Here is a 26,286-nt window from a genome sequence, read left to right on the forward strand (position 1 = left end):
CAGAAATGCAAAAAGGGTCAGGTGGTGCGGTGCGTTCGCTGCTAATGCAGCTCATTGATTAGGCTTTTTTTCAGACAGAAGACAGAATCCCTGACAATAATCCCCCCACATGAAAGAGGGATTAAGAGCTTTTAAATCCAAATTACTAACAGTGGGCAGCTATTTCACATATTGCTCCTGATTGGACGGCAGTGTGATGAGCAGGGCTTTCTTAGATAACAAACACATCTCTGCAGCACTTCTCTGAATCTACTCCACTCAAATAAGTTTGCTCAGTTAATAATGTTCATGCATGAATAAGAGAAGTTGCAGATGAATTAATATAATACATTCATTATACAGTTTACAAAGTGCTTTGACAAGCCAGGCCTAGTTTGAATAACACAGAGGAGGAATTTTAACAATGCAGAACAGAATACAACATGAGGTTAAAAATAATACATGGAAATTAAACAGAAGAAATGATGTGACAATAGACCAATAAATCATTGTTTAAGAGGTTTTCCAAGGATAAATAAATAAATATATAAAATAAAGAAATCAAAATGGATAAGTAAATACAATAAATACATACATAAATAGAGATAAATAAATCAATATGAATACAGATAAATAAGTAAATAAATAAATATAAATATATATTGATAAATGCAAATTGATAATTTAATAAATACACTAAAAAGCACAATAAAAGAGGTTTTCAGAATAATAGGACGACATCACATTGGGAAAATTAGAAAAAGTGAAAAAAATAAATAAGGAACATTAAAATAATAAATGAAAGAGAAAAAAAAATGTATCAAATAAAATTGAAAACAATTAATTACTTGGATGAACATGAAAATAATAATAAAGTAGGAGTAAAAACAGTTAGAAGGATGAGAGGAAAGGACAGGACTGATGTGATGTGGTCTGTTAAAACCAGTTAGAAGCCGAGCTGCTGCATTCTGGACCACATGGAGGCGAGAGAGTGATTTATGGGTGATACCAGGGAGGAGAGAGTTGCAGTAGTCTAATGGGGAGAAGATGAGTACGTGAATCAACACCATCTTCTTTCTCCTGACAACAGGATCCAATGTTGTTTGAGCTGATGTAGCCACCTCCAATCAGGCGTCACCTCTGCAGCATCCTGCTGTCATACATCTTGTCAAATATCTATCAATTAGCAAAGTGTGCTTACAAGTGCTCCTCTGCCACACCGTACATCTGGGATTGCTAATTAAGATGACGTGTTACATAATTAATGCCTTCACTCTGCTAATTAGCGCTCACTTAGTGCCTGAGCTTTGGAGATGTGAAAATCGGTGCTAAACTAGTGTTAATGTGACGCCTCACCACGGAGAGTCTGGTTTTAAAGAGACACGCATCCGTCTTAAGTATATATTCAACTTTAACACTGTGTTTCTTAAGCAAGGTTAATTTTGAGTGACTTAAGATTTATGGCCTCTCCTCTCGTCTCTGACAGTTTGTAGAAATGTCCCATCAAGGACGCTTCAGCCACGTGTCAATCCTCTGATTCAGCCGGAGAGATAAGAGCGAGGGGAAGGGACGGCCGGACGGGACTCTTGCATAATTTATAGTGAGCAAAAATCAATTTTGTAGCATAAATTACTCTGATGTTAATTAGTTGCAGATTGGTCTTTTACAAAAGGTGCATTCTAAATCACTTCAGGGAGCAAGTCGCTGCACCGAGACCGGGCTGAATTGTTCAGCTGGTGATAATTTCACCTGATGGTATGATGGAAAATTAGGTTTGTATCGTTGTTTGGAAGAGGACCAGAATGTTTGCACAGGACAGAATGATCTCTGTGAACACACTGAGGAGTATTGGAGTGATATTTGGCGTCCCTCTGCTGGTAGAGCGTGGAACTTAATGAATAAGTGGACTAAATCCTCCTTTTAAACACGCTTAACGTCGTGCACACACACTCCCAGACGTGGAGATTGTTTACCCCCCTTTAATTCAGTGGCAATGCCCAGTTGGGCCTTGATGTAATGGAAATTGATTGCACAGCTCCCAGGCTACACTGTCATGACAAGTTATTTTAATGGCACTAAAGCGGGCTTATGTTGAAGTTTAAAAGAAGGAGGGGCGTATTCTCTGCATTGCAAAGCTTTTCATTTATTTATGAGAGTGTTTCTAAAGAAAGGATAAATAAAAGATGACGTGTTTTCAATGAGAGTCAAATTGCAGGGTAGGACAAGTGATGGGGCTGACAGTGCACAGAGCCATTTTCCTGCCAGGCAGAGAGTTAGTGCCTCAGATGTGTTTGCAGCGAGCTACAGAAGTTATAATTAAAGAATGATTCGTGCTTTTAGGTGTCACTTCTGTGACCGTACCGTGCCGAGCTGTGTGGAGGGAGGAAATCCTTTGTTTGTCAGCTTCTCATGGATTATGGAAGTTCTCTTCAATCAATCAATCTTTATTTGTATAGCGCCAAATCACAACAAATGTTATCTCAAGACACTTTTACAATCAGAGCAGGTCTAGACCGTACTCTGTGTTAAATTATTAACAAAGACCCAACACCAAGAGCCTTGCACCTCACAGTATTTAGCAAGCTACAGCGGCGAGGACAAACTTCCTTTAACAGGCAGAAACCTCGAGCAGAACCAGACTCATGTTAGACAGACATCTGCCTCGACTGAGTTTGGGTTGGAAAGAAGGATAGAGGAGAATAAGAGTGAGAGAGAGCGGTGATGGTGATCAGACGAGTAGTAGTAGCTGTTGCCGCTGGAGTCTAGCACGTCCGTATCAGCTGGAGTCTTGTGGAGTCACAAACTGAGACTTTAGTCGTCTGTATCTTGCATGCTGTGTATTCCACAGGTGAGGTCATTTCCTGTCAACATGTCACAGTCTTGCGGAGGTCATCTGTGGCTCGCTGACGTGTGTGTTTGCATTATTGGAGGAGACTTGGCTGTTCTTTGCCGTGGGCAAACTTCTGCAGAAGCTGTTTACTGTCAGTCTGCCATCCTGTTTCCTCCTCACATTCTTGCAGCAGTATTTTCTCCTCCCTGCTCTCTTTAGCTGCCGTATAATAAACAAAATGATTTATATTACAAGAAAAAGACATACAGGACTTAGCGATGAGTACTTAAGAGCCTCATAACACAATCAGCTCCTCATTTACTTTAAAGCTTAATGGCATTTTGAGTTTAATGGCATTTGAGATTGCGATGCCTCTGTAATAAATTACGATGGCTCATGCATGAGCACATCAAGTAATGCCTTTCCCTCATGTTTTGTCCGCAGACCAATTAAAGCTCACCGTGTGACAGCCTGGCCGAATCAAAAGGTCCCCGCTCTCCTCCACGGCTAAAGCAGACAATTAAAACCCAGCGCTCGGGTGGGAGCCGGCGTCACCGCCCACTGCGGGACGGGGGGGGGGTGTATTGATTGCGATTGTGATCTCTGAAGGTGTAATGAAGGTATCAAGTCAGGTTTTGGTCACACGCACGTGTAGGTTTCACTGCCCTTGCCGGTGTCACAGTCTGCCACGCACAGCAGCAGGCCTCATAACTCAGGTCAGCAGAGCCAAGACCTCACTCACAAACCGCTTGATCATCGGAACCATCCAGGAAATTAACTTTGATGTGGAACGACTGTGGGCGAGCGGCGCAGGTCCACGAGGGGGGAGAGGTGGCTGGTCAGCTGCATCTGTGGGCGAAAATGTGTTTGCCACATGCAGAAGTATGAGAGAGAAGGAGAGTGTGAGAGACAGAGACAGAGAGAGAGAGAGAGAAGCCACCCCCATATGAGGACTCACTCGTCTACTTCAGATATGCCTGATTCATATTCCTCTCACACGGCGTTGTGGGCTTATAGAGCTGGATTTAATACATCTCAGCTCCCCCTGTGACAGATCTGGAGCATGTCTAAATTAGATTGTAATTTCAATGAACTATCTCCAACAATATACACAGGGCAGACCTACCATTAGCACCTAGTGCCCCCTGCTGTGACAGTAGAGAGTACTTCTTGTGTTGTCTCACCTCACAAAGTGTAGGTCTGTGAGCTTTATTCAATCAGCTGTTCCAGGAGTTCTGACTGCATTAGTGAAGATTAATGATGTAACTCTGTAATGTCTGAAACATGCACGGGGTTAACCTTCATGCAAGTCATGCAGCTAACACAGCTCCACGTGTTTGTTTGATACAGACGTGCAGGTACATGCAAGACATGTCAGAAACAGCAGTCTGTTTCTCAGATGGTTAAAAACTCCTTACAGTGCCTTTAAAGATGGCCGACAATAAGCATAAACCTGCTGGTGCAACTTTCTTGGGGTTGCAGACTGACATCAAGATTAAAAAGTTCATAATAATGAAAGATCTTATGAGAATAATTCCCTTTAGCTTCGTCACAAACATTCTGCACAGAAAGGTAGGAGTTTTCCTTCTCCCCTCACAAGACCGCAGACGTGTTTTGTGCTAATTATCCTGCAGAATTGTCTGCATTACTCCACGATGAATAATGTTTGCGGTACACTCCTTGGAGGCCATGTGAGGTCTGGGAAACACAGACAGAGCAGCCTCTCTTTACCATCCTGCTGCATTTTTTTTGCAAACACCCCAGACATGTATGGCTTTATTATATATTTTCTTACTGATTCCGTTTTTAGAAATCTCTCCTTTAGGGCGACAGTTTGTTTTCAAACAGCTGCGTTCAGGGGAAAAAAACAGAACATTCGGCAGCCCCAGGAGCTTCAGGTCTGATTTTAATGAGCCACTGTTATTCAGCAGTGAGAGGATCGGGCTACCTAAAATGACTGATCTTATGAGCATTCAAATATTCTAAATTACACTGGAGTTAAACAGGAGTCGGCCTGCAGATGGTTCTACTATACCCCACTGATCAAACTAGCTCTGAAGCTGTTTGCATAATTCAACCCTTTCATCTTATACTCTCAGACAACATCACCTCCTCTGCTTCGTTTTTTTAAACTCTGATTTCTATCTCAAACATTAGAAGTGACCTTTACTTTTGCCCGTCTGAGACTAAGTGTAAGTTCCATTGAGTTATCAGAAAACGTCCTTTTTCATCACATTTCTTTAACTTCTCTGTTAAATTTGTGATCAGATTCGTAAGAGCCGGCTGACCTGTTCAAGACATTTTAAGGCGAATTTGAATTTTCAAGTGAGGAGGACATCTCGCAGGAGGTTTCTTGTCCTTTAAGAGATTTTTTTTTTTCCTCTAAATGGAACAGAAAGTGGGATAAATGCAGTGTGCGGAAATTGCCCAATCTCTCACTGTTATGACTGCATGTGGTGGTAGAATATCAATGTGTCTTTGCAAAAAGGGAAAATGTCCGCCTTGCTCCAGTTATGAGATGTTCTCTATTTTTGCAGAAACTTTAGCATTAGTCTGTTTTGCAGAGGCTTAAATCTTACATACATGTCTTCTCTATTTAAAGCTATTTCCCCCTGAATGAAAGGTGCAATCAATAAAGTTTCACAGCTTTCACCTGGGTCTTTGTAGCTCATGGACCAAGCAGGCTGTGCTAACATTTTGCACACTCAGTGGTTTCAAAGTGCTGCTTTAGATTAGTGTGTTTCTTACCTTTTAAAATGTGTCTAGCCTTCTTTTTATCTTGGTGGCCAATGCAGGAGTCAAAAAACCTGCAGTTCCTTGAGTGTCCACTTGAGGCTGGCAGCCAAAGGAAAGTTTGAAGCCTAATAATGCCCAAGGTATCATTTTTGAAGATAATTAAGACAAAAAGTTCTGCATATATTTGCATGATTAGGGATGTGGCTGAGGTTACATACAGGTTCTCACAGTGCAGCTGTTTCTAGGTCAACTGAAAGTTATCTCCAGTCAGCATTTCCAACATGGCGAACTATACTACGTCCAATTGTTCCACATTTTCAGATCATTCTTTGAATGACACACACAACAATGGTGCATGTGAGAATTATTAAAGTGGAGCACACCACAGTTTGTTTGAGTCACCAGAGTCTGAATCAGAGGAAGCAAAAAGTCTCGGCATCTGAAATTATTCACAGAATGATGAGTTAGAAAATGCATTCGCTGTCCGGGATTTGTTCTCTGAGTTATGAATCCAAAATGAATGCAATGTAGCAATAACAATAATAACACTGACTGTTTCTGCAACAGAAACGTCTGGTGTTGATAAATTCCAACCTTAGAAATGAGCTCAAGGACCTTGCTTAGCTTTGGCTGCCAAATGTGTCACCTGAGGTCAACATTCAAGGATCTCAAGCCGTCAAAAAGACATCATGTATGCACTCGAGCTTGGTCTACAAATCTTGACAGCTGCCTTTGAAAGTTCCCTGTGTGTTTTGTGATAAATATCCACCTTAGCTTTGTCTTATTGGGGCACCAGTGTAGCTACGGAGGTGGAGAGGGCACCCTATGTACAGAGGCTACAGTTGTAGGTTCATCATGTCATCCCCCGTTCCAATGTAGCCTCAAGAAACAAAGGAAATCTGTCTAATTCAGAATCATTATCTGGAAAGTTTGAAGGAACTTATAGAAAAAGTCGTCTTTCCACCAAAGACAGAAACACAAAAGTGGTGGAGACAGTCCAATTTATTTAAATCCAGTATCAGCTGAGCAGCAGCTCAGTGTTGGCCCTGCAGCTCCCTTGAGAACAACGGATTCAGGGGGGGGTTAACACAAACCAGCGATGTAGGGCACCACAATGGCAACGCTACCCCTGCTGGCACATGGCACCAACCACTGACCTGTTTAAACAGCTGGAACGCTTGGCACTGCCCGCCTCCGGAGATTTGCAGGGCCACTGGCAGAGGGGTTGAGAGGAAGGAAGAGAGGGGAGGAGGTGAGGGGAGGGCAGAATGAAGAGAGAGAGAGGGGGAGGCACGGCGGCCAAGCTGGGAGAAGGGATTCATCGCTGGGCAATAGGGAGCCACTGTGCAGAAATGGCACCAAGCAGGAATTAAACAGGCCACTGGCAACAAGCTGAGGAGGAGGAGGGTGGAATAGAGTTCAAGTCAAATAGACACGGTTTTAATGGGGGGCTGGACAGAGGAGGGGGTCACTTTATTGGGAAGTGCAATGAATGGGCGACCAGGGCAATAATAAATAGATTGTTGAGACGCCTTTATGTCAACTGTTTGCTTTTCCATTGAGAAAGAAAGAGTCTATGTGTTTCAAGGGGGTTCAGACGGCGTGTGGGGGGCGTGGAGCATTACTGACTCACACAAGGGAGCACTTAGTCGCTTGAAGCAGCAGTTTAACCAAAAGTAAGAAGTCACTGGCAGGAGGTTAAGAGGGACAAGTGGGGTTGGTGTGTTAGCTGAAAGACTTAGGGTAGAATGTCAGAGGAACAAGCGCAATTGGTGTCTTACTTGGGACAGAGTTGGAGCTTTGTGTTTGTGTTTGCATGCATTATTTGTGCATTATTGCTTGACTTCCATTCTTAAAAGATCCATGAAGGACTGAACTGAAATTGAGGTTTATAAGTGAACCAATAAAGGGTCCTTCGGCGACTCAAACCTGGTCTTAAAATGGATCAAAATGATGACTCAATGTGTCTCTACCTGGACTTGTCCAATGCTTTACTTAGACTTTGGTCCCCAAGAAGTAGACCATGTGGGGCGCATTGTGCACTGACAGAGCAGGAGGTAAAGCAGCCACTATCTCACGGTCATAGCCTCCCCTTGTGATGATCAAAATCATGTGCCCGCCAGGTCACAGAGTCATTTGGAGCTCAGGATGGCGATGCAAGAGAATGTCAATGACAGCCTGGGTTCATATGTTGGTCGTGAGCCAGAGGGCTGTATAGAAGGTCAGATGTGTGTGTATGTGTGTGTGATAAGAAAGGTTGAACTGAAAGGAGGGTACAAGGCTCATGCTGCACCTAAACACAAGACTGTATTCCTTTGCTTACGTAACACCCACTTGAGAGCTCTTAATATTAAAGATCATATCCTCGTGTATCAGAGTGCTTCAGCCCATCGGTGTAATCAGACTTTTTGTCCAGAGGAATGTCACAGCAGCGTTACTGAATAATGCAAAAGCTTTGTGCTACTCTCATCCCAAAGTTTGTTTGAGTCCTGAGTGCCAAAAGCATTGGCTCAAATAACTTCAGGCACCAGCAGTCAAACCTCACCGTGGTTAAAGTCAAACGCCAATATTTGATCAACCCAGTTTGTTTGACGGGAGCGTTTGGAGGGGGAATGTGTTTGCTCAAGTCCAGTTTGGTTTTAGTTGTTCAGAGTGGACTGTGGAGAGACTGTATTATATTACACCATCACAGCTAAGCATGCCCTGTAGCGCAGTATGGATTTATACACCGGTCACTAACATGCATAGAGGGGATGGACGCCTGCGATAAAGTAAAGTGAGTTGGTATGTGAGATTCATCCATGTGGAAAATTATTTATGAGTGATGGTCCTACACAGCGTGGGCAGTTTATTTGAATTATGTGATTGTCAGGACTTCAAGTGTGGAGAAAATGAGAGAAACGATAATGTGTTGGCTTTACTTCATGTCACAATAAGGCACCAGAAATAACCTATATGACACATTTTGAGCCACTTCAGTATGGGTTGAATGTTTCTAATATCTACCATGGTAGGTGTCACCTTTCACCTGCCTTGGTCCCAGCATTAGATATATATCATTCTCTTAAGGTGCTTTCGTTCCAATCTGAACACCGTGTTGCTGCAAGAAGTCTGAAGTCGTCTCCCTATGCGATCATTCTCATCAGTTCAGCTTTTAAAGCTCATAACAGCAGCAGCTGCCAGACTTTCTGACTCACTGATGATTGGCACTCAGGTTGATGTACTGTAGGTGGCTTGTGTAAGCACTGACAGAGTCCCTTTTCACATGTCATTACATGCCTCTGGTGTGTGGACAGGGTGGAAACTTGAAACTGTGCAGGATTACAGAGCATGGACTGTAATGGAGGGAGAAGTTGCTGAGTAACTTTAAAATGTTTGGATAATTTTGCATGTGAAATGATTGTAACAAATCAAAGTTTGACTCTGTGATCACACTGATAACTTTACTGAAACATCTGCATCAGAGGGTTGTAGATCTGCACAGTATCCTCGCTGTGCACGCAGAGTAAATAAAAGTAGTCCGCTCCACAGATGCGATCTGCATGATGAGTGATCTGCCACACTAAACAAAGATATTATAAGGTGTCCTTGGGAAGCGCTCGGTAGCAGCAGAGAAATCATTTTTCCAGCTGGAGGAAGCAACTTGTAAAATCTTAATTAAAAGATTGTATCAGAAGCGGCTTTGCTTATGGAAAATAGGGAAATAATGGACTTAAAAGAGGAGTTTTTACACACAGAGCGGAGGAGTAATTCACTGTACTCGGGCTGCTGGAATAAGAGGACGTATTTGCCGCAGGGAGAGAATTGGCATTTTTAATATCCACGGCTATGAAATCTCAATATAGCAACTGTAAAGCTGCAGAGTGTCATTTGGCATGAGACTGCTCATTTCTATATTTTCCTTCTGCTGTTTGTCTCATTTTACTCCTCATTATGGCGAAAAAACAAAGTGTAATTAACGCAATCATGATTAATTACAGCACACAAGCGTGTATACACATCTGCCTAATTACAACTTTCCTTCACTTTATTTCAAACCTTCAACTAAGCACAACTTAGCCGAGTATCGTCCTTCCTTTCTTCTCTCTCCTGCAGCTGTGGGAAGTCTAGCCTTCAACATTTTTACACAGACACAGTGATACACAATAACAACAACAACAATAATAATAGTACAGATTATATGAAAACTTAAAGTATATAGAGAAGTGTATGCAAATTAATATATGCATAAATAAATAGCTAAATAAATAAAATACAATAAAATTGATTTTAAAAAATCAATGGTTGGTCTGCCGCCCTCAGCATCACTTTCAAAAATTGTGAAAATAGGTAAATAAGTGAAAAGCACAACTTGTCACATTAGCCGAGTGTCTTCCTTCCTTTCCTCTCTCTCTTGCAGCCGTGTAAAGTCCAAAAAATCTTTCCTCAACTTTTTTCAACTTCAATCCAACTTGCCCAAAACACATGATCCTCCCACTGCTCCCTCTTCTGCAGCCAAGTCCTCATATAGAAGTGGAGACGGCCATTTCGGAGGCTAACATGGGCAAACGGGAAGTGTAGCACTGCCAAAGGCAACCTGCCAAGCTGATTCCCACGGCGGTATATACATAGTAATACCACTATTGATTGCTCTGGATATATTTATTGAGGAGACGTGGAAGCACGCTGGGGGAAAAATCTGTGAATTTATGACAGCCAGAGCTCCAGATTAACTCTCTTTTTAATTACAGGGGAGTACATGGGTATTGCCTGTCGAGTAGTTAAATTTAAAGCTAAGACAAACGGCGAGCGATGCTTGCTGAGAACGCAGTATATGGAGGAAAGTGTATGAATCAATAGCACATTTTTCCTCAACTCTGCCTCTTAGAGTTTGCCTGTGTCTGTATTAGATTCTGAAGCATATTCATGCAGCTGAATCTGCTTCCTGCGTGCGCTTTAACTCCATTATTTCTTCTCTGCTTTGCATGAATGTGTCCTAAAAACTGTCTCGCTGACTTCCCCGCGCACCATTTTCATAAATCTTCTGTAACTTTATTTCCTTTCTTTCTTTCTTTTTTTATAACTTAACATTCCTTCTGTTGTTTTCATGCTGTAAGAATACAATCCCCCTGCTGAGGAAAGAGCTCTCCTGAATCTTAATGTATTTTGTAAGCAGTGCAAAAGCAGAAACCTGCATGCTAGCACAGTTTAGTGCTTCTGAGCCGGGGACGACCGTCTACTCAAGTCTGTTTTCACACCAGAGACGCTCTTAAGACAAGTGAAGAGGTTGTTTAAAGGGTAACATACTGACGGTCTTCTTGAATCTGCAGCACAAACATTAACTCCTGACACTCTTCCTATATCATGTGTTGGATGTTCGATGTCATCCAAAGAACATTCATCACACAGAGAACGTTTGATAACCTTCACGTAGCGTTCAGCACCCTCATCCTTCATGAAGGCCAGCTGACATTTCAGTCAGAAGTCACATGTTCCATCAGTTGGTGCCTGCTGCTGTAAAGGACAGCACTAAACAAGGTGTCATGTAATCATGTGTAATTTATAGCTCCGACAAGACCTCCTGTCATGGTTGCATGTCTTTTTACAAACAAGAGACCCTGCAGAGGCGTGTACAGAGGACACACACGCAGCAGATTTTTGCTGCTGTGTTATCAGGCAATGATGAAACAGACTTATTGTACTTTTTACACTGTAATTGAAACAAGTAAGAGATACAGCTTTGACCACAGGGGGCGCCAAAAACAACACAAGAAGAAAAGCTTTACAAAAATCATGCCTTAGACTTTTTATTTAAAGTTATTTAGCTTAGAAATAAAGCATATAAAATATTCTACATTATTGTTTAATGATCTATTTGTTTATGTTTTTTTTAATATATTTTTTTCTTCCTATTTTTGTATTTTTTTATGTTATATATCTGATTATTTTCTTGTTTTAATCTTTTATCTTGTGTTGTTTTTATTCTTCCAACATTGTTTTATTTGCTTTATTTTTCTTCCTTACATTTATTGTCTTTAGTGTAAAAATACTCTTTTCTTTGTGAATATTTGAATCTATCTTTGCACATTAATGACCAGTTTGCACATCTTTAAAGGTAGCACAAATGCTAACATGCAAAAGACAGCCTGTGTTCTCAACTGCACATTTATTACACTTTGTGATCCATTGTTGCTCCTTTGTGTCTATTACTCACTCAGGACAGGATAGCAGGAGGATGAAAGCTGTAAGCAAGATACATAGGCACATCTTAACCCAGCCTGCTCTCCTCCTTTAATCTCCATCACAGAGCGTTTTCACACCCATGCAGTGACCCGGACTGACCCCCGAGTTATGCACTCTCCCTCTGTAAGAAGCAGCATCATCTTTGCATCAGCTTTTCTTTTCACATGTCCACTTCCCCCCCTTCCTGCTGTCTCTTTAGCTCCTTCTCTAAACCTTTTTCATAAAGCACCCAAAGCTTCCCCGCTGCTCGACTTCTTTTCCACCACCGTCTCCTTTCTCTCTGAGTCATCCTCAACTCCTCCCCTCTGGGATATTTTAGTCCAGGCGGCTTGAAACACATCACCCTCCCTCCCTCCCTGCCTCCTCGCCCACCTCCCACCCTCCTTATCGCCAAGTGAATAACACGTTTCAGAGGCGGCCGGCCTCCGCTGAGGAAACAGGTGAATAATGAGTACAGGCCTCTCTAATTAACAAGCAACTTATTCTGCAGCATGCATGAGTGGCCGCACATGATCCGCGCGTGGACAGCTCTGTTCAACCGTGTAAATGTTTACAGTGGCTGAAGGTTCAAAAACCGTGCGCCAGATTTAACAAGACATCTCATTACAACAGAAACTCTCAGTGTACAATATACGGCCATTGTGAGTAATTATGTGGAGGGCCTTTGTTTTCCACTGGAGAGCAAAGTCACTCAAGCTCTTCCAGAAGCCTGCAGTCATATGATTTATGATTTCCCCTGAATGCATCGTCCCATCCTTTGAGTCTGCTCCTATTCAATTGTTTTGATGGATCTTCGAAAGCAACACCTTTTTCAATAAGGAAATATACCCTTATTGTGTTCTGTTCAGTGTTCCTTTATTGGTATTTTCCAACAAGTATCCTCCGAGTGTTACACCGTCATTTCTTTAGGGCTCATTTTTTTCCAATAGTATATTTCTCTGAGCTCTCCGGGAGTCTCCCACGGCATCTAGCTCATTTTTAACAAGCAGCGTCCCCTCTCAGATGAAAGATTTATCTCTCTCACCTCGAAAAATATCCATCATAACAAGTGGCTGTGACTCGACAAGGCAGGCAAAAGGTTTCAGTTACATTTGGACCGCAGATTAGAACAAGCAGGGAAGGATTTGATCTGCTTGGTGTGGCTGTTTGTTCCAGGCGTGGTCTGGCAGCATCTCTGAAATGAGTGTGTGTGTGGTGTTCAGTCGTTGCAGGGTATGGAGGCGGTTAGCAGCAGTCCTATAGGTTATTGCTGCCTAGACACATAAATATATAAGGAAGTGTGAATTAAAGTGCAGCACAACGGTGGTGTGCAGAGGGATCTCTGATTCTGGTTTTAGAAGTTGAAGTCGATGCAGGAGTCAAATTAATCCGCGGAAAAGAGTTCTGGAGCACTTAGCTTCTGCTTGTTGACACCATAGAGTTGAGGTAAACTTTAGGTTAGCAATCTCTACAAAGAAAGTTAAACCATGAGCGGTGGTGATGATAGCAGCAGGGTTCAAAGTTGTGACATTAACCTTTTTAAAGGTGCATAATGAAGCCAAGTAGGAGCCTCTTGTGCCCACCTTGTTCAGTGTGGTACAGAAACCATTTGGCAGCTCTTCAGGAAACACTCTATCTTCATATTGTTCACTTGTATGTCAGCATCGAAGCGAAATGCTCCTGGATCTTTTACCCTATCACCTGTCATTGCACCTCATCTTCAAACCTCGTGCTCCAGCTCCTGCCAAAGCTCTGCTGGCCATAGATTTGTAGCCGGTGTAGGATACTGGAGTAAACTAATTTCACTGTCATGTTCCTGCACCCATCCTGAGATGATGAGTGCTTCGTGATATGGCAGGTTAGGCTGTGGGTTCGGCCTATTTTTCTCTGGCCACACGGTGAGCAACACGATGACTCAGCCGAGGCTTTCAGAGACTTCTTCAGTCCAGACCCAAAGAAAAGAAACCAGGCGAGGATGCTTTCTTTGGATTCATGCCCTTTACAGCTAACTCTTTCCCACATGTGTTGCACAAAATCCATCATGTTTTCCTCTTAGATGTCCTGATGTGTCCAATCAAACGGCCCTACTGGGTCTGGTTTTTCATTGTCAGATGTGGAACGGCTGTAAGAGTTGCAGACTGTGGATATTAGCCACTGGTTTGTGAACTCCAGAACAGGCCCTCAAACTATCACCCATCATGACTTTCCCATCAATGAGTTGGGAATAAGAACTGTCTGGTTCTTTGCAGCATCTTTCTGCTTTGCTCTTTGAATCATTAAACACCGTCTACTTCCTCAGAGATCATCTGTTCCTCTCAGTTTTTCCTCTGCTCCATTTCTACCCTGAAAGCAGATTTTTCAGGGCAACAGCCACAAGGTCCTCCTCTTAATATAACAGTGATCTTACTAAAACCATAAACTTCATTACTCTCCAAACAGCAGCATCATTGGACTCCTCTTTTTCATGCAGTCGCTGCTGTTTGTGAAATCTGTTTGCTGAAGGAACATTTTTACTAGTTCTGGTGTTCCGTAATGAAAGCACTTTTCCCTCAACTGGGGTCGCATTAAGAATTTACAATAGCCTTTTTTACAGTCGACTGACCTGAATATTGAGCCATGAAGAAGAAAAGAGCTTCATAAAAGTTAGTAAGTGCTTGGAAACACCTTTAAAAAAAACACACTTTACAAAATGAGTGCAGGAGGTTTTATTCCCAAATACCAAACAGTTTTTTATTCCAGTATTAAACTCTAGGATCGTTCCCTCATTGTGTTCTCAAGGTGATTATGTGGGTTTGATTGGCAGAGCATGTATTTAATGTTGTAGTAAGTTCAGTTTGTTGGTTTAAGAGCTCTTTTCAGGTGCAGAACATCCTTAGTCATTCATCCAACACATTAGAGTCCATGAGACTTACTTTGTCTTTAAAGTAAAGTTTAATTCCACACCTGCTAATATAGCATGTAGGGCTTTCATGATATTATATTTTCACAATGATGTTGCGAAATTTAGGAAAAATGTTGGAAAAAAACCCTCTATCAATCAAATTAAGGAAAGGCCAGAACAAATAAATAATGGATATAGTATCCGTGACGTCACCCATCTGTTTCTGGAGCGCTGTTTTGAAGACAAACGTCGGTGGCAGCCATATTGGATAGGCTGAACTCAACATAGTTTGCAGTATAGGCTAGCTAGATAGCTGATTGCTGAGTCTTCTTCTGCTGCAACCAGCTGCACATCCTCCTGCATCTTATGATGGGAAAAAATATGCACAATAAGAACAAAGAATTTCAACCATGTTTGAAGTAAATTTCAGCCTCCTGAACTCTGAAGGCAGAATTCATCCTGGTGGAAATGGCACCAATGATGCAGATGTATTTTTTTTTTTATAGTCAGGGGGTTAAAGGACCTGAAACATGGCAGCACCATAAAAAAGATTCCTCACATGTGTGTGACTCAGATGGTTTTTCTCTCAAGTCACTTTAAAAAGTGCTCTCATTTATTTTCCCCCTTGGAACTTGCAGTATCTCAGCTTTAACGATCACATGCTCACAAACACACAAGTACACGCAGAAACACACACCACTCCTCTTAATCTATGTCTGCTGAAGTGGTCTTTAATGAGGTGTGAACACAGGACCACAACCCTCTCCCTCCCTCAATCCTCCTCTCCTCTCTTTTTTCATCTTCCCTCACTCGCACCCCAGAGAGAACCCGACAGACAGAGCGACAAAGACGCATGGCGAGCAACGGACAGATGTGGCGGAGGGGAGGGGAGGGGAGGCAATGGTGGAGTTAATGGGAGAGAACGAGGTCTCTTTTTTTCTCTTTCATTACTCCATCCCCCCATCCATCATCATGTGATCACAGCCGGAGCAGATCACAGGGCCTGTGAGGGACACTTTAAAGATTTTCTCCCCAGCTGATACCTACATCTGTGTGTGGTGTGGAAGTGTGTGTAACGTGCTTATACAGTCTGTGTGTTTGTGTGTAGGGAGGCAGGTCAGGATGGATGTGTTTTCAGTCCCTTAGCGAAAAGCCTGCCCACTCCCACTCATAATAACCCACCACAGAATTATGGTTTTGTAGTTGAAGACCAGCCAGCTTCTAATGCAGCTCAAATTTGCACGTCTGCGTGTATTTGCTTGCCTTCCAGCGCGGTGCGAACCCTGCTAACGAACAGCGTTTCAGCAGCGTGCCCTTGATTTGGATGAAGGGCAGAATTTCGACAAGAGTTAAACAGCCTTCTCCTACTTTCTTACTTTAAGCTGTGAAATTAGATTATGGAAAAATGTGCCAGAACTTTGATTACCTTCCAGGTTTGGGATTTCACCTTCAACTGGCTCAGTGTGAACTGCAAATCAAACCAGAATCCGAATTTAAATGAGACAGCCTCTGTGTCCTGGAATACCCGTCCTAGCATGACTTTCTGCACAAAAAACTCTTCATATTTTCCTCTTCTTTGCTTAAATGCAAAGTGAGGCTACCACGATGAGTTATGCTCTTTAATTGAGACTCAGTAGATTAACCGTGCTCGCTCAGATAAAATGCTGGATGTGGGAATGGACAGAAGAGATCAAGGTGGTGAAATGATAGAAACCACAAATAACTGTGTTGAAAGAATCTGATTTCCATGCCTGCAAAAGTTTATGACATGTTAGTGAGGGCACATTCACAGCCATGGCTTTAGTCGCCATATCACACAAACGTTATCTTAAGACACCAACACCAGCACAGGAGCTCAACTTCAGCCTTTTGTAAACAACCAAGATGGCGGCTTCTGCAGCAGGAGGGTCCGTTCCAACCACCAACTGTATTGTGTCTTTTCATTTAAACAAGATGCTGCTTAGTTTCTACTCGTAGGTTTTTCTTCCATGGTACAGGTTTAAACTCAGGAGTCAATCTTTAATCTCCTCCAAGGCTCCTTTTCCTCAGCCTGCGTATACATAACGTATCAGAGCCCGGCTGCTTCGGTAAACACAAAAGTACAGTTGTGTTGTATAAATAGCACATGAGTAAATCTCTGGGAGAGGAGCCGCTCTGAAGCTTTTAGGTTATTTTCAACCTGCGCTGCTCATCCCTTTCTTTTGTGTTTTAACATCCTGGCAGTAGATTGTGTAACTGGAAACACTCTGATGCTTCTGTAGCTTCAGGTGCTACTGGAGGCTCTTGCTAAGAGTGCTTCTCTATAATGCAGAACGCTTTTACAATAACACATGCGAGAGAAGAAGAGAAGACTCATTCCACACAGAAACACAAACACAGCTGCTCTTATCTATCAGCGAGTAATCATTCTGATGATCCAGGTTCATTAGTTGTGTATCTTCAGGCTCCAGACGTTACATGTTCCCTTTTTCTACCCTTCAATACAAACAGATAATGTAACGACTTGAACGGTATCAGCTCTGAGCTCTGGCTTCACGTTTGATGTCTGAGCTCTTTTCATGTTGCTATAAATACCTGCAGCCACCTCCCTGCACGTGCACCAGCTCCTCTCTCTTGTTGCAGCACTGTCTCGAGCAATAAAACCACTACAGTGGAACCCCCCCCCCCCTTAAAGCTATTATGATCGAAAGAATCTGAGCATATTTCATTAGGAAATGGTAATTAAGGTAATGAGATTTCTTTACTCAGTGTAGGAACACGCCAGGCAGCGGGAAAGGCACAGTCTGTAACAGATATTTATAATTAATAAGCTCACTTTAGTGTTTATCCCAGCTTTTAACCCCACTCTTTGGTAATCTGCACCATTTTTAGGACAGTAGTATTCTTCAAATTGCACGAATGAGTGGAAACTACTGATGAAACATTTATTTTAGGAGTCCCTACCAATAAGAAGTACCTAGAGATCAAATTGAAGCATGCATGCTGGCTATATATATGTTGTTATACACAAAATTGCCCAAAAAGTACTCAACTGAGATGGTTAAACTATAAAAGGCATGATTATAAATAAAATACTTTAAAATAAAATCAAAACAGTAAAATTAATAATTAAGAGTAGAAAGAAAAGAAATAAATAGATAACTAAATAGAAAATTAAATAAGATAAATACATGTTGTTAAAGCAATGATCAAAATAATAATACAAAAGTGCTTGATTGGGATTTCCAGTTACGTCATGAAGTCAGACAACCACGGAGGCTAATCAGACTTAACATCTGCCCTTTTAATCTCCATTTGTTGGCCTTTATTTGATGAGTCATGTCACCCGAAAACGGTGTTATGGAGGAATCAGTTCGATGTCAGCCTCCATTTAGTCTCTCCTGTCATCAAAGAGTCGCCACGTTTCCACCAGCGAGCCGTTCTCACTGAAACGAGCCTCATCCCTCCGAGTATTTGGGAGCAGTGTGAAGATAGAAACCCTCTCTGATGCCACTTTGAAGACTAGAACCAATTAGGGAATCATTATAATAAGGAGCCTCTAAGTGCACGTCTTTTGTTACTCAGCAGCTGTCTAATTGGAGTTGGTGTGTTTTCAAAAGGGAGTTGGGACAATCCAATACAGCGGTGATAAACTTTAAAATCAGCATCCTGCACATTGCTGATACTCTGACTTCTTATCGTCACCGTCGTTCTATCATCGCCAGCCTCCATTCTCCAGCCCCACAAAGCTGGAAATACTGCACCTCCTGCAGCAGCTCTTAACCTTCCCATGCCCACTGCAGCTGTGAATGAGTTCCACCGTAGGGGATACTGTACATTTAGAAATGGTTGACTAGTTACACAGCTGCTGTATATACAGTAGAGTTTGTATTGCGGGCCATGTCGAAGCCAAATCATCGCTTACACAGTCGCTTTTGGAGGAGTGAATAGCATTGGTATTGAAGCAGCTGCTGCTTTGAAGCTTTGAATGAGTATAACTCTGAGTCATAGTAATCTATCCTTTCTCTCTCTCTCTCTGTCCACTCTTTAAATATTATATTCTGTGTATTTGTTCCCTTTTTAATGCAGCCTTTTATTGTGCTCTTTAATGAATAAATCATACTCCCACTGTCCACGGGGAAGATGAATGTGGAATTAAATTTGTGCTCTTCTTTCTCTCCGTGTTTGTCTTTTCACAGCTCCCCTGACAGACAAGCCGCCGAAAATCCTCTTCCCTCCGGAGAGCCAGATGAGCGTCATCGAGATGGCAATAGGTAAGGAAGCATGTTTTATTCCCTGCGTCGATGGCTTATTTTCTGGCCCTCGATGAAACGTTTGGACTCTGTCATTCTGAGATTGTCAGAGTCTCTTTCTTCATAACTTTGAGCTCTACTTCCTGTCTCTTTCTTGTTGTGGAACTACAGATTGTTGGAAACATTAAGGTCAAATAGATGTGTATTTTGGGAAATTAGCCGCATTGATCCCACAAACCTTCCTTTAATACCACTTCATGTGAAGTACAGCATTTCTGATAAGGTCTTCCTCCTCCTCTTTATGAATGGATGTTGAGTTTCCATCATGACAGAAGAAGAAGAACAGGATGAGTCACTTTGGAAAAGAAAGTGTGAAAGTCATGTCCACTGTTTGTCGTCGTCCTCTCCTGTTTGGTGCCTCGTCACTGTGATTACACTGATCAGATCTATTTCGGTTATCTTGTGCGACGAGGATGCAGCTTGTGTTTGTTCGGCTGTAATGACTCTCTAATGGATCAAAGTGGCACTTCTGAGAAAACCAATCATAATCTCCCTTCACATTACCTTCCAGTTATGTCAGCATTACATCAAATGATTGCCTCCAATTCTGTCTAATACGACTGCATCAGAGCCGCCGTTTGTTCGTTTGCTTTACCAGCTTTTGATGCACGGGGGCTCATGGGAAAATTCCCGCTTTGTGCTTTACTGGGCGAGAGCTCAGCTGTCGATGGAACGGAAAATGGGTCATGATGAAGGCTTCCTTTGAAGTAAATTTGTCACGGACAATGAACACAACTGGCTCGCAAAGGTAAAAGGTGGCAATCAGAAAATAGGCGCAAATGGTTGTAGCTTTAAATCGATGACGGATAAAAGCCTGGATGGCTTTTTTCATCTGATTAAGTGTTTCGTAGTGGATGATGGTGATTTTCAGAATCCATTACCTGAGAGCTAAGAGAGCCGGGAATAATGGCGCAAAAGAGGGAAAGGGCTGTTTTTCTTTTTCTGGTTATTTGAATTTGTACATATGACATACAACAGATCAATGTAAACAATTACAGCAAGTGATGTTTTTTTATAAGAAACACAAGAAGTGAATGAACAAAAAAGCAACCAATAATAAAAGATGATAATGATTTAAAATAAAAGATAAATAAATAAAAAGGAAAATAAAAAATAGTGAAACTACAATAAGATTAATAGGTTAATATTTGAAAAATAAATAAATACAAAAGGTAAAAAAGCAACAAGAAAAACAAGAAAAAATATCTAAAGAAAATAATAATAAAGAAAAAAGTAAATAATAATAATATTAATAGTAATAATTATAATGAAAAAAAAACCACATGTGATAATCTACATCAAATGATAGAGCTGTTTTTCTTTTGAGAGTTAGATTATTTAAATCTGTATTTTTTCCACTTAGCTAACTGTACTCTTGATTTTCCAGTAAAGACAGATTAGTAGGACCTGTTTTTTATACTCCTCCACCTCTGCACCTGTTCATTCTCCACACCTAGCATCTCACATGAAATATGAACACCTATTTGGTTCCCTGTCTGTTCATGCCCTTCTCTCTCTTAGTGTCTGTGCCGGGCTAGCATGCTCCTGTCATCCGCAGTCAAACGCAGTGTGTCCTTTCCGGGGTTGTGGCGGATTTGGCGTGATTTTAATATTCATTCTCCCATGAAATATAAAAGCGCAAATGGCTTCTTCGGCTGACAGCTAATTAGGCAGGTGAGCGGGAGGGGAAGGAGAACATGGAGACACACTTTTCAAGCTCTTGTTGTGGAACTCCAGGGATGAGCAGATGAACGGGGGATCTGTAAATGTGTGGCCCTAATTAATCACACTTTTTTATCTCCTCCCTCTTTTTTTTGTCTCCTAATGGTTGCAGTTCCTCACTTTTAATTGATTGAATTCAAATTGCTGGGTGGAAACATGGCGTACAGAGTGCGTTTCGAGCCCTTGGAGTGCACGTCTTTGCAGCTCTCTCTGTGGGAGCGATCACATGCCGTTTGGGTCTGTAATTCAGCCTGACAGTTCAGCGCACGCTGCTCTCACTTCGTCTTGTGCAGATGTAGAATAATTGACTGCAGTCTAGCCGAGCAGACTAACTGCAGTGCGAGTCTGTTTCTAGTAGAGCGCTAATGTTTACGATTTGTAAACACGAAACCCTTTGACAACGGGGTCTTTAATTTCCTTAATGCATGAACTTGTTTGTGTTGTCCCTCTTCACTGAATGCCTTAAAAAGAATGAAAATGTTTGTTCTTGAACCCAACCCAAGAGGGGATTCAAACCAACCTCCACACACAGCCCTCCTCCTCTCTCTTCATCCTGCTGCCTGCTTTGATTTGCTGTTTTCCACGCAGCATCGACGTGCCTCTCACGGCCTCCTCAGACTACCTATCCTGACACTTGATTATGGTGTGGATTGAATTCCTAACCATTGTTGTGCTCTGTTTGTGATGCTCATTTTGGGAGACTCCAGCAGGTTCTCCTGTGATCTTGATTGGCTGTTAAAACTTGGAGCCCTTTCGACCGCCCCATTCCTCGAGACATCACACTTCATCCCCTGACACTTGACATTACGACTCTGCTGCAAGTTTTCTGAAATTGCAGCGGCGAGGAAACACAGCGATGTTGTCTGAGAAATTCACTTTTAGACTCTCACATAAATGCTTTCACTTCCAGAAGCCATGGGGTATTTTATCATCAATCTGTAATAATCAATTCATCCTCAGTTTTCCTTTAATTACTCCCTTCATTCATCTTCCTGAAACTACCTTCTCCACTCGTCCTCTCGTGCCCCAGTGACTGCTTATATTTGTACCACACAATCCCTCTTGGGACCCTTGAGTTGTGAATACATTTGCATTTAATGATTGGCGGTAACCAAGGAACAAATTGTTGACACAGGGAAAAGGTCAGAGGTCACAGATACATCCCTGCCTCATAGTGCAACCCCCTCAGATCCGTTTACCTTTAGCTGTTAAATTAAATATATTTTACTGTTTTAGGTTTCGTCCAGTGATACCTTTTAGCAGTGCCATTTGAAACCTCAATGGAGACCCTTTTAGCACTTATCTGATGCATATAAACTGTGAAACTGTGAATCAGTCATACAGGTCAGTTCCTTATAAATGCATTATTTAAACACCATGGTTATGAGACCCGGGCCTCACCCTCTCTGAAAGGCATCCCTTTGTTCTCCATCCCCTCGTATATAAACCAATCTGTCAACCTCCTCTCTGAAGGCTGAGCTTCCTCATTTGTTGGTTGGTGAATAATAACAGTGTGGACTGGAAATTGGTTTTCCGGGACTTGTCAGAAGGAGCTACGTGGTCTAATGATACGAACAGAGGATACCTGATAAGAGAACAGTCATTGTCCTGAGTTGACTCGGAGTCTGCAGCCATATCATGTTTGAATTTGCGGTGATTTTGAGGATCTCCCGCCTCCCTCTGTGAGTCAAACAGACCTCCATTAGGTTGAGTGATGAACTGCACTTGCAGGGTGAAAGTTGACATTTGATCTGCCTCCTGTGAAAATACGATGTGAAGTCAGTCCAACAGATGGTTTTGAAATGTCTAACCTTTACTTGACTTTATCAATCTCTGAATGCTGATCACCCCATTACCCTGAGACAGATTAGGTCCTGCCTCTGCATGGATTTCATCTTCTGATGCTGAGATGTTCTAGACCTCCTCTCACAACACCGCTTTCAATAATTAATGATTGGTTTCGACGTCTTGGACGCCCTGCTGCGGGAGGACTGCAGCCTCATTGGTAGACGTGTGTGATAGATCACGTTCAAGGTAAATACCAAGAGTCCTGGAGAAGGGATGTGAATGCCGAATGGTCAGGGAGACTCAATGATCATATGATGGCTCATTGATTTTTTTGTTTCTCACTTGTAATGTCCTCACATGACGCATTCCCACTTTAAGGAGTAACTTTCAAAGCATAAGATGGATGATTTTTAATGCTTTACATGAGGTGTTGAGTAAACAAGCATCATGAGAGGAGATCTTTACAGGAGAGGGTCCAGGTGGTGCAGATGAACACCTCTTATGTCATTTATATCACAAACTGAATCATCAGTGCAGAATCATAGAGTTTATAACAGCAGATAAGGACAAGGATTGGAAATATTGGGCCTGATATTCGTGATTTTGCAAACTTGGTGCTCATGTTTGTTGTTACTCGAACCCCTGAAGCAGCCTGGAACATTTTTTGTAGATGGCACAGGTTGACATTTAACCTCTCTGGATTTAAATGAAACACATCTATACAGAAGGACTCCATGCATTGCAGCAGCTCGGTGTTATATGAAGTTCACTCTGCAGGCAGGAAAACATCCCTGTCTAGCTCGCAACTGGGTCGTCTCATGCTTTAAAGCAGAGAGGTTTGCATCAAACCGTGAGACACATTTTAGTTTCTCAGAGAGAGAGAATGTAACACAGCCTCAGCAACACCTAGCCCCAATATCTCACACTCTCTCTCACACACACATACACACACACACACCAGCCAGCCCTCTAAATGTCACAGGCTCGGTAGAACGCTCCAACAATGCCGAAAGGTTCAGAGGCCCCAGGATCAATATTACATCATTTCTCTCAATTAGGGCATATTTATTCCCCTCAAGTTATTGTACATCTGCGAGCGATCCTATCTGCATTCTTGGCAAGTCTCCAGATGAGTCAAGGCCCTGAGGGGAGGGGAAGACGGAGTGAGATAAAGATGAAGAAAGAGAGGAAAAGAGAATGAAAGAAGAAGAGTCAGGGCGAGGGAGGAAGAGAGGGAGGTGGTTTAAGATGCACAGAGAGGATGAAATATGACGGTGTCTTACCTTGAGTTATTACAGATGAAAGTGGATACAAGACGGCCCACTGTCCCAAATGGTTAATATGCCCTGCAGCGTGGACGCATAAATCGGGGCTGTCATATCAGAAGAGGGGTCGCTGGCAGTGATTGGACGGGGTTCTTGGCACAGGAATGGTCCCATTAGTGTTTTACATAAGTAAGGTAATGAGGGGGACAGTCGGTGCAATTGCTTCATGAGACCTGATCGGCCCACTGGACCAAAGACGGCTAATTTTACTCAACAGTTGAGGCGGTTCAATCGAGTGTGACCAAAGGGCCTTCACCGTGGACCTCAAAAGTCAAACTATAGTCCCTCATTGACTGCTCCATGCTCTGCAGCATTGTCCCTGTCGCTGCAAACTAAGGAGGGGGAACAGCTGAAGGCATGTGCAGAACAAAAGCATCAAGAAGTAGCCAAGGAACTCGAGTATTAAGATGTACTGCCCGTCGTCCGTGCCAGAAATGCTTCCTGTCTTTCGGGTGACCTATAAATCATAAATTGGGCTCTGGCATACGGAGCGTCTGTGTTGTTTTGTTCTATATTTAAGGGCTGAAGTGTTCCTGCAGGGTGACTGCATCGAGGTACTCGAGAAGGCTCTGCTTACAAAGCCGCGTCAAGACGTTGTGCAGTTCAGTCAATCAATCGATCTTTATTTGTATAGCCCAAATCACAACAAACGTCATCTCAAGACGCTTTTACAAACAGAGCAGGTCTAGACCACTCTATGTCAAATTATGACCCAACACCAAGACCCATCTTAATCCGACATAAGCGTTGCACCTCTCAGTATTTAGCTAGTTACAGCGGCAAAGTAATACTTCCTTTAACAGGCAGAAACCTCCAGCAGGACCAGACTCATGTTAGACACACATCTGCTGAGACCTTGTTGGGTCTGGAAAGAGGGATAGAGGAACCTATGAGACATGGGAGCTCAGGGACTCCAGAAAGGTCTATGGTTAGTAACTTCTATGGGACAGGAAGAGTTGAAGTAAGTGATGAGGGGGGCTTTGGGGGAAAGGGGGTGAGATAGGATCCCAGTGTGTCAGTCCAAGCCTGATCCAGCTCTAACTATAAGCTTTGTCAAAAAAGAAAGTTTGTTAGTTGAGGCTTAAACATCTTGTACCTTCTGCATGTTGTGGAGTAGACTATATGTCAAAGTTCACCACACTTGAAGTTTTAGCAGCTGTCGGGCAACTATTCCGGCTGTCGAAACTCTGCTAGTGTTGTGTGCAGGACCTTATGTTTGAGTTCATCTACAGCTTCAGGCGCTTTTCTTCTCCCTCTTCTTTTCTGCTCTTCTACTTTTTGTATGTTTCATGGCGGTGTCGATTTAGATGAGATCAGACTGAGTCCTGTCTGTCAGATGGGACTGGATCTTATCCTGTCTTGATGTTAGGTCCTTGTCAATAACAGAACATAGAGTACGGTCTAGACCTGCTCTGTTTGGAAAAGCATCCTGAGTTAACGTTTGTTGTGATTTGGCGCTATACAAATAAAGATTGATTGATTGATATTTAAACGGCATGCTCATTCTCATACTCCTTCCACTAAGAACAGGTACTAGTAGCAGCGATAGCATGCCACCTGATCGTCACTAAACGCCGCCATATGGATTAACTCAAAGTAGTGAGACTCACCTGGCGACTTGTGACAGCTTGCTACCAAAGAGCCACCTGCTTTAAAGTTAAAAGCACCTTTTAGTGCAGCAGTTAAGCACAGCCATCTTTTTTTACAGCCATTAGATTAGCCCTCAGTTTAACCTCAACACAGCGGTGTCACCTTGCTCTTTGTGAGCGAGAGAACTTGAACTGCTAGCAGGCGAGGAGACGTTAATTTGCTCTCAGAGAAAATCACTCATTCTAATTATTTTAATAGGTTTAAACCCTTTTTTTTCCCCTGTTAAAGTTGTATTTCACCCCTGTTTTCTGCTGAGCCTTTGTCCCTCGAATGCTTGCAGAAGCAGAATCGCATGCTGCTTTTATTTTTCAAGAATTCATCCACCTCTCCAGTTCTCTGCAAACCCCACAGCCAAAATGCAAACCCTGCAAACCCTGCAAACTTTCCCCTCATCATCATTCCCTTGGCAGCGCATGTGTTGCCTGGTTGAACTAATTGCCCTCGCTGTGTTTGCAGCCAAACAGGTGGCCATATTGGTTTCCTTCTGGCTGTGTTTATGCGACTGTGCATCCAGGTTGGATGGAGATGACAGCATCTCTTCTGCGCCCGGAGCACGACCTTGCTTCTCCCTCTGTCTTTGGTCTCACCTTGGGGTTTTTTGGCTGGTTTTTTATTGTGTAAGTAAAGTTTAGTGTGTGCGTACGAGACAGAGAGAGAGATAGGGGGGCCGTCTGATATCCAGCCAGAAAGCCAGAGGGCCAGGATCACTGTCAGGAGGGGAGGGAGCAAACTTTGGCGAGCAAATCATAACACCATGAGAGCACAGATCTATGATGTCACTTTACGGCTGCTACACTTATTTCCTGACAAAATGCATGAAGAATCACAACGTAATGTTCAGCTGTCACTCAAACGTCCACACATTCGCACTCAGACACAAAG

The 26,286-nt window shown here is 42.6% G+C and overlaps 1 protein-coding gene across 1 annotated transcript in view; it reads left to right on the forward strand.

Annotated features, from left to right (window-relative positions):
- LOC117807991 (interleukin-1 receptor accessory protein-like 1) overlaps window positions 1–26,286 on the forward strand; it is a 194,735-nt gene that overhangs the window by 90,077 nt on the left and 78,372 nt on the right. The window contains exon 6 of the mRNA XM_034677361.1: window positions 18,806–18,880. Within this exon, the coding sequence (XP_034533252.1) occupies window positions 18,806–18,880 (75 nt within the window). The remainder of the gene's footprint in view (window positions 1–18,805; window positions 18,881–26,286) is intronic.

This window comes from Notolabrus celidotus, chromosome 24 (assembly GCF_009762535.1).
Source record: "Notolabrus celidotus isolate fNotCel1 chromosome 24, fNotCel1.pri, whole genome shotgun sequence".
Classification (NCBI taxonomy): Eukaryota; Metazoa; Chordata; class Actinopteri; order Labriformes; family Labridae; genus Notolabrus; species Notolabrus celidotus.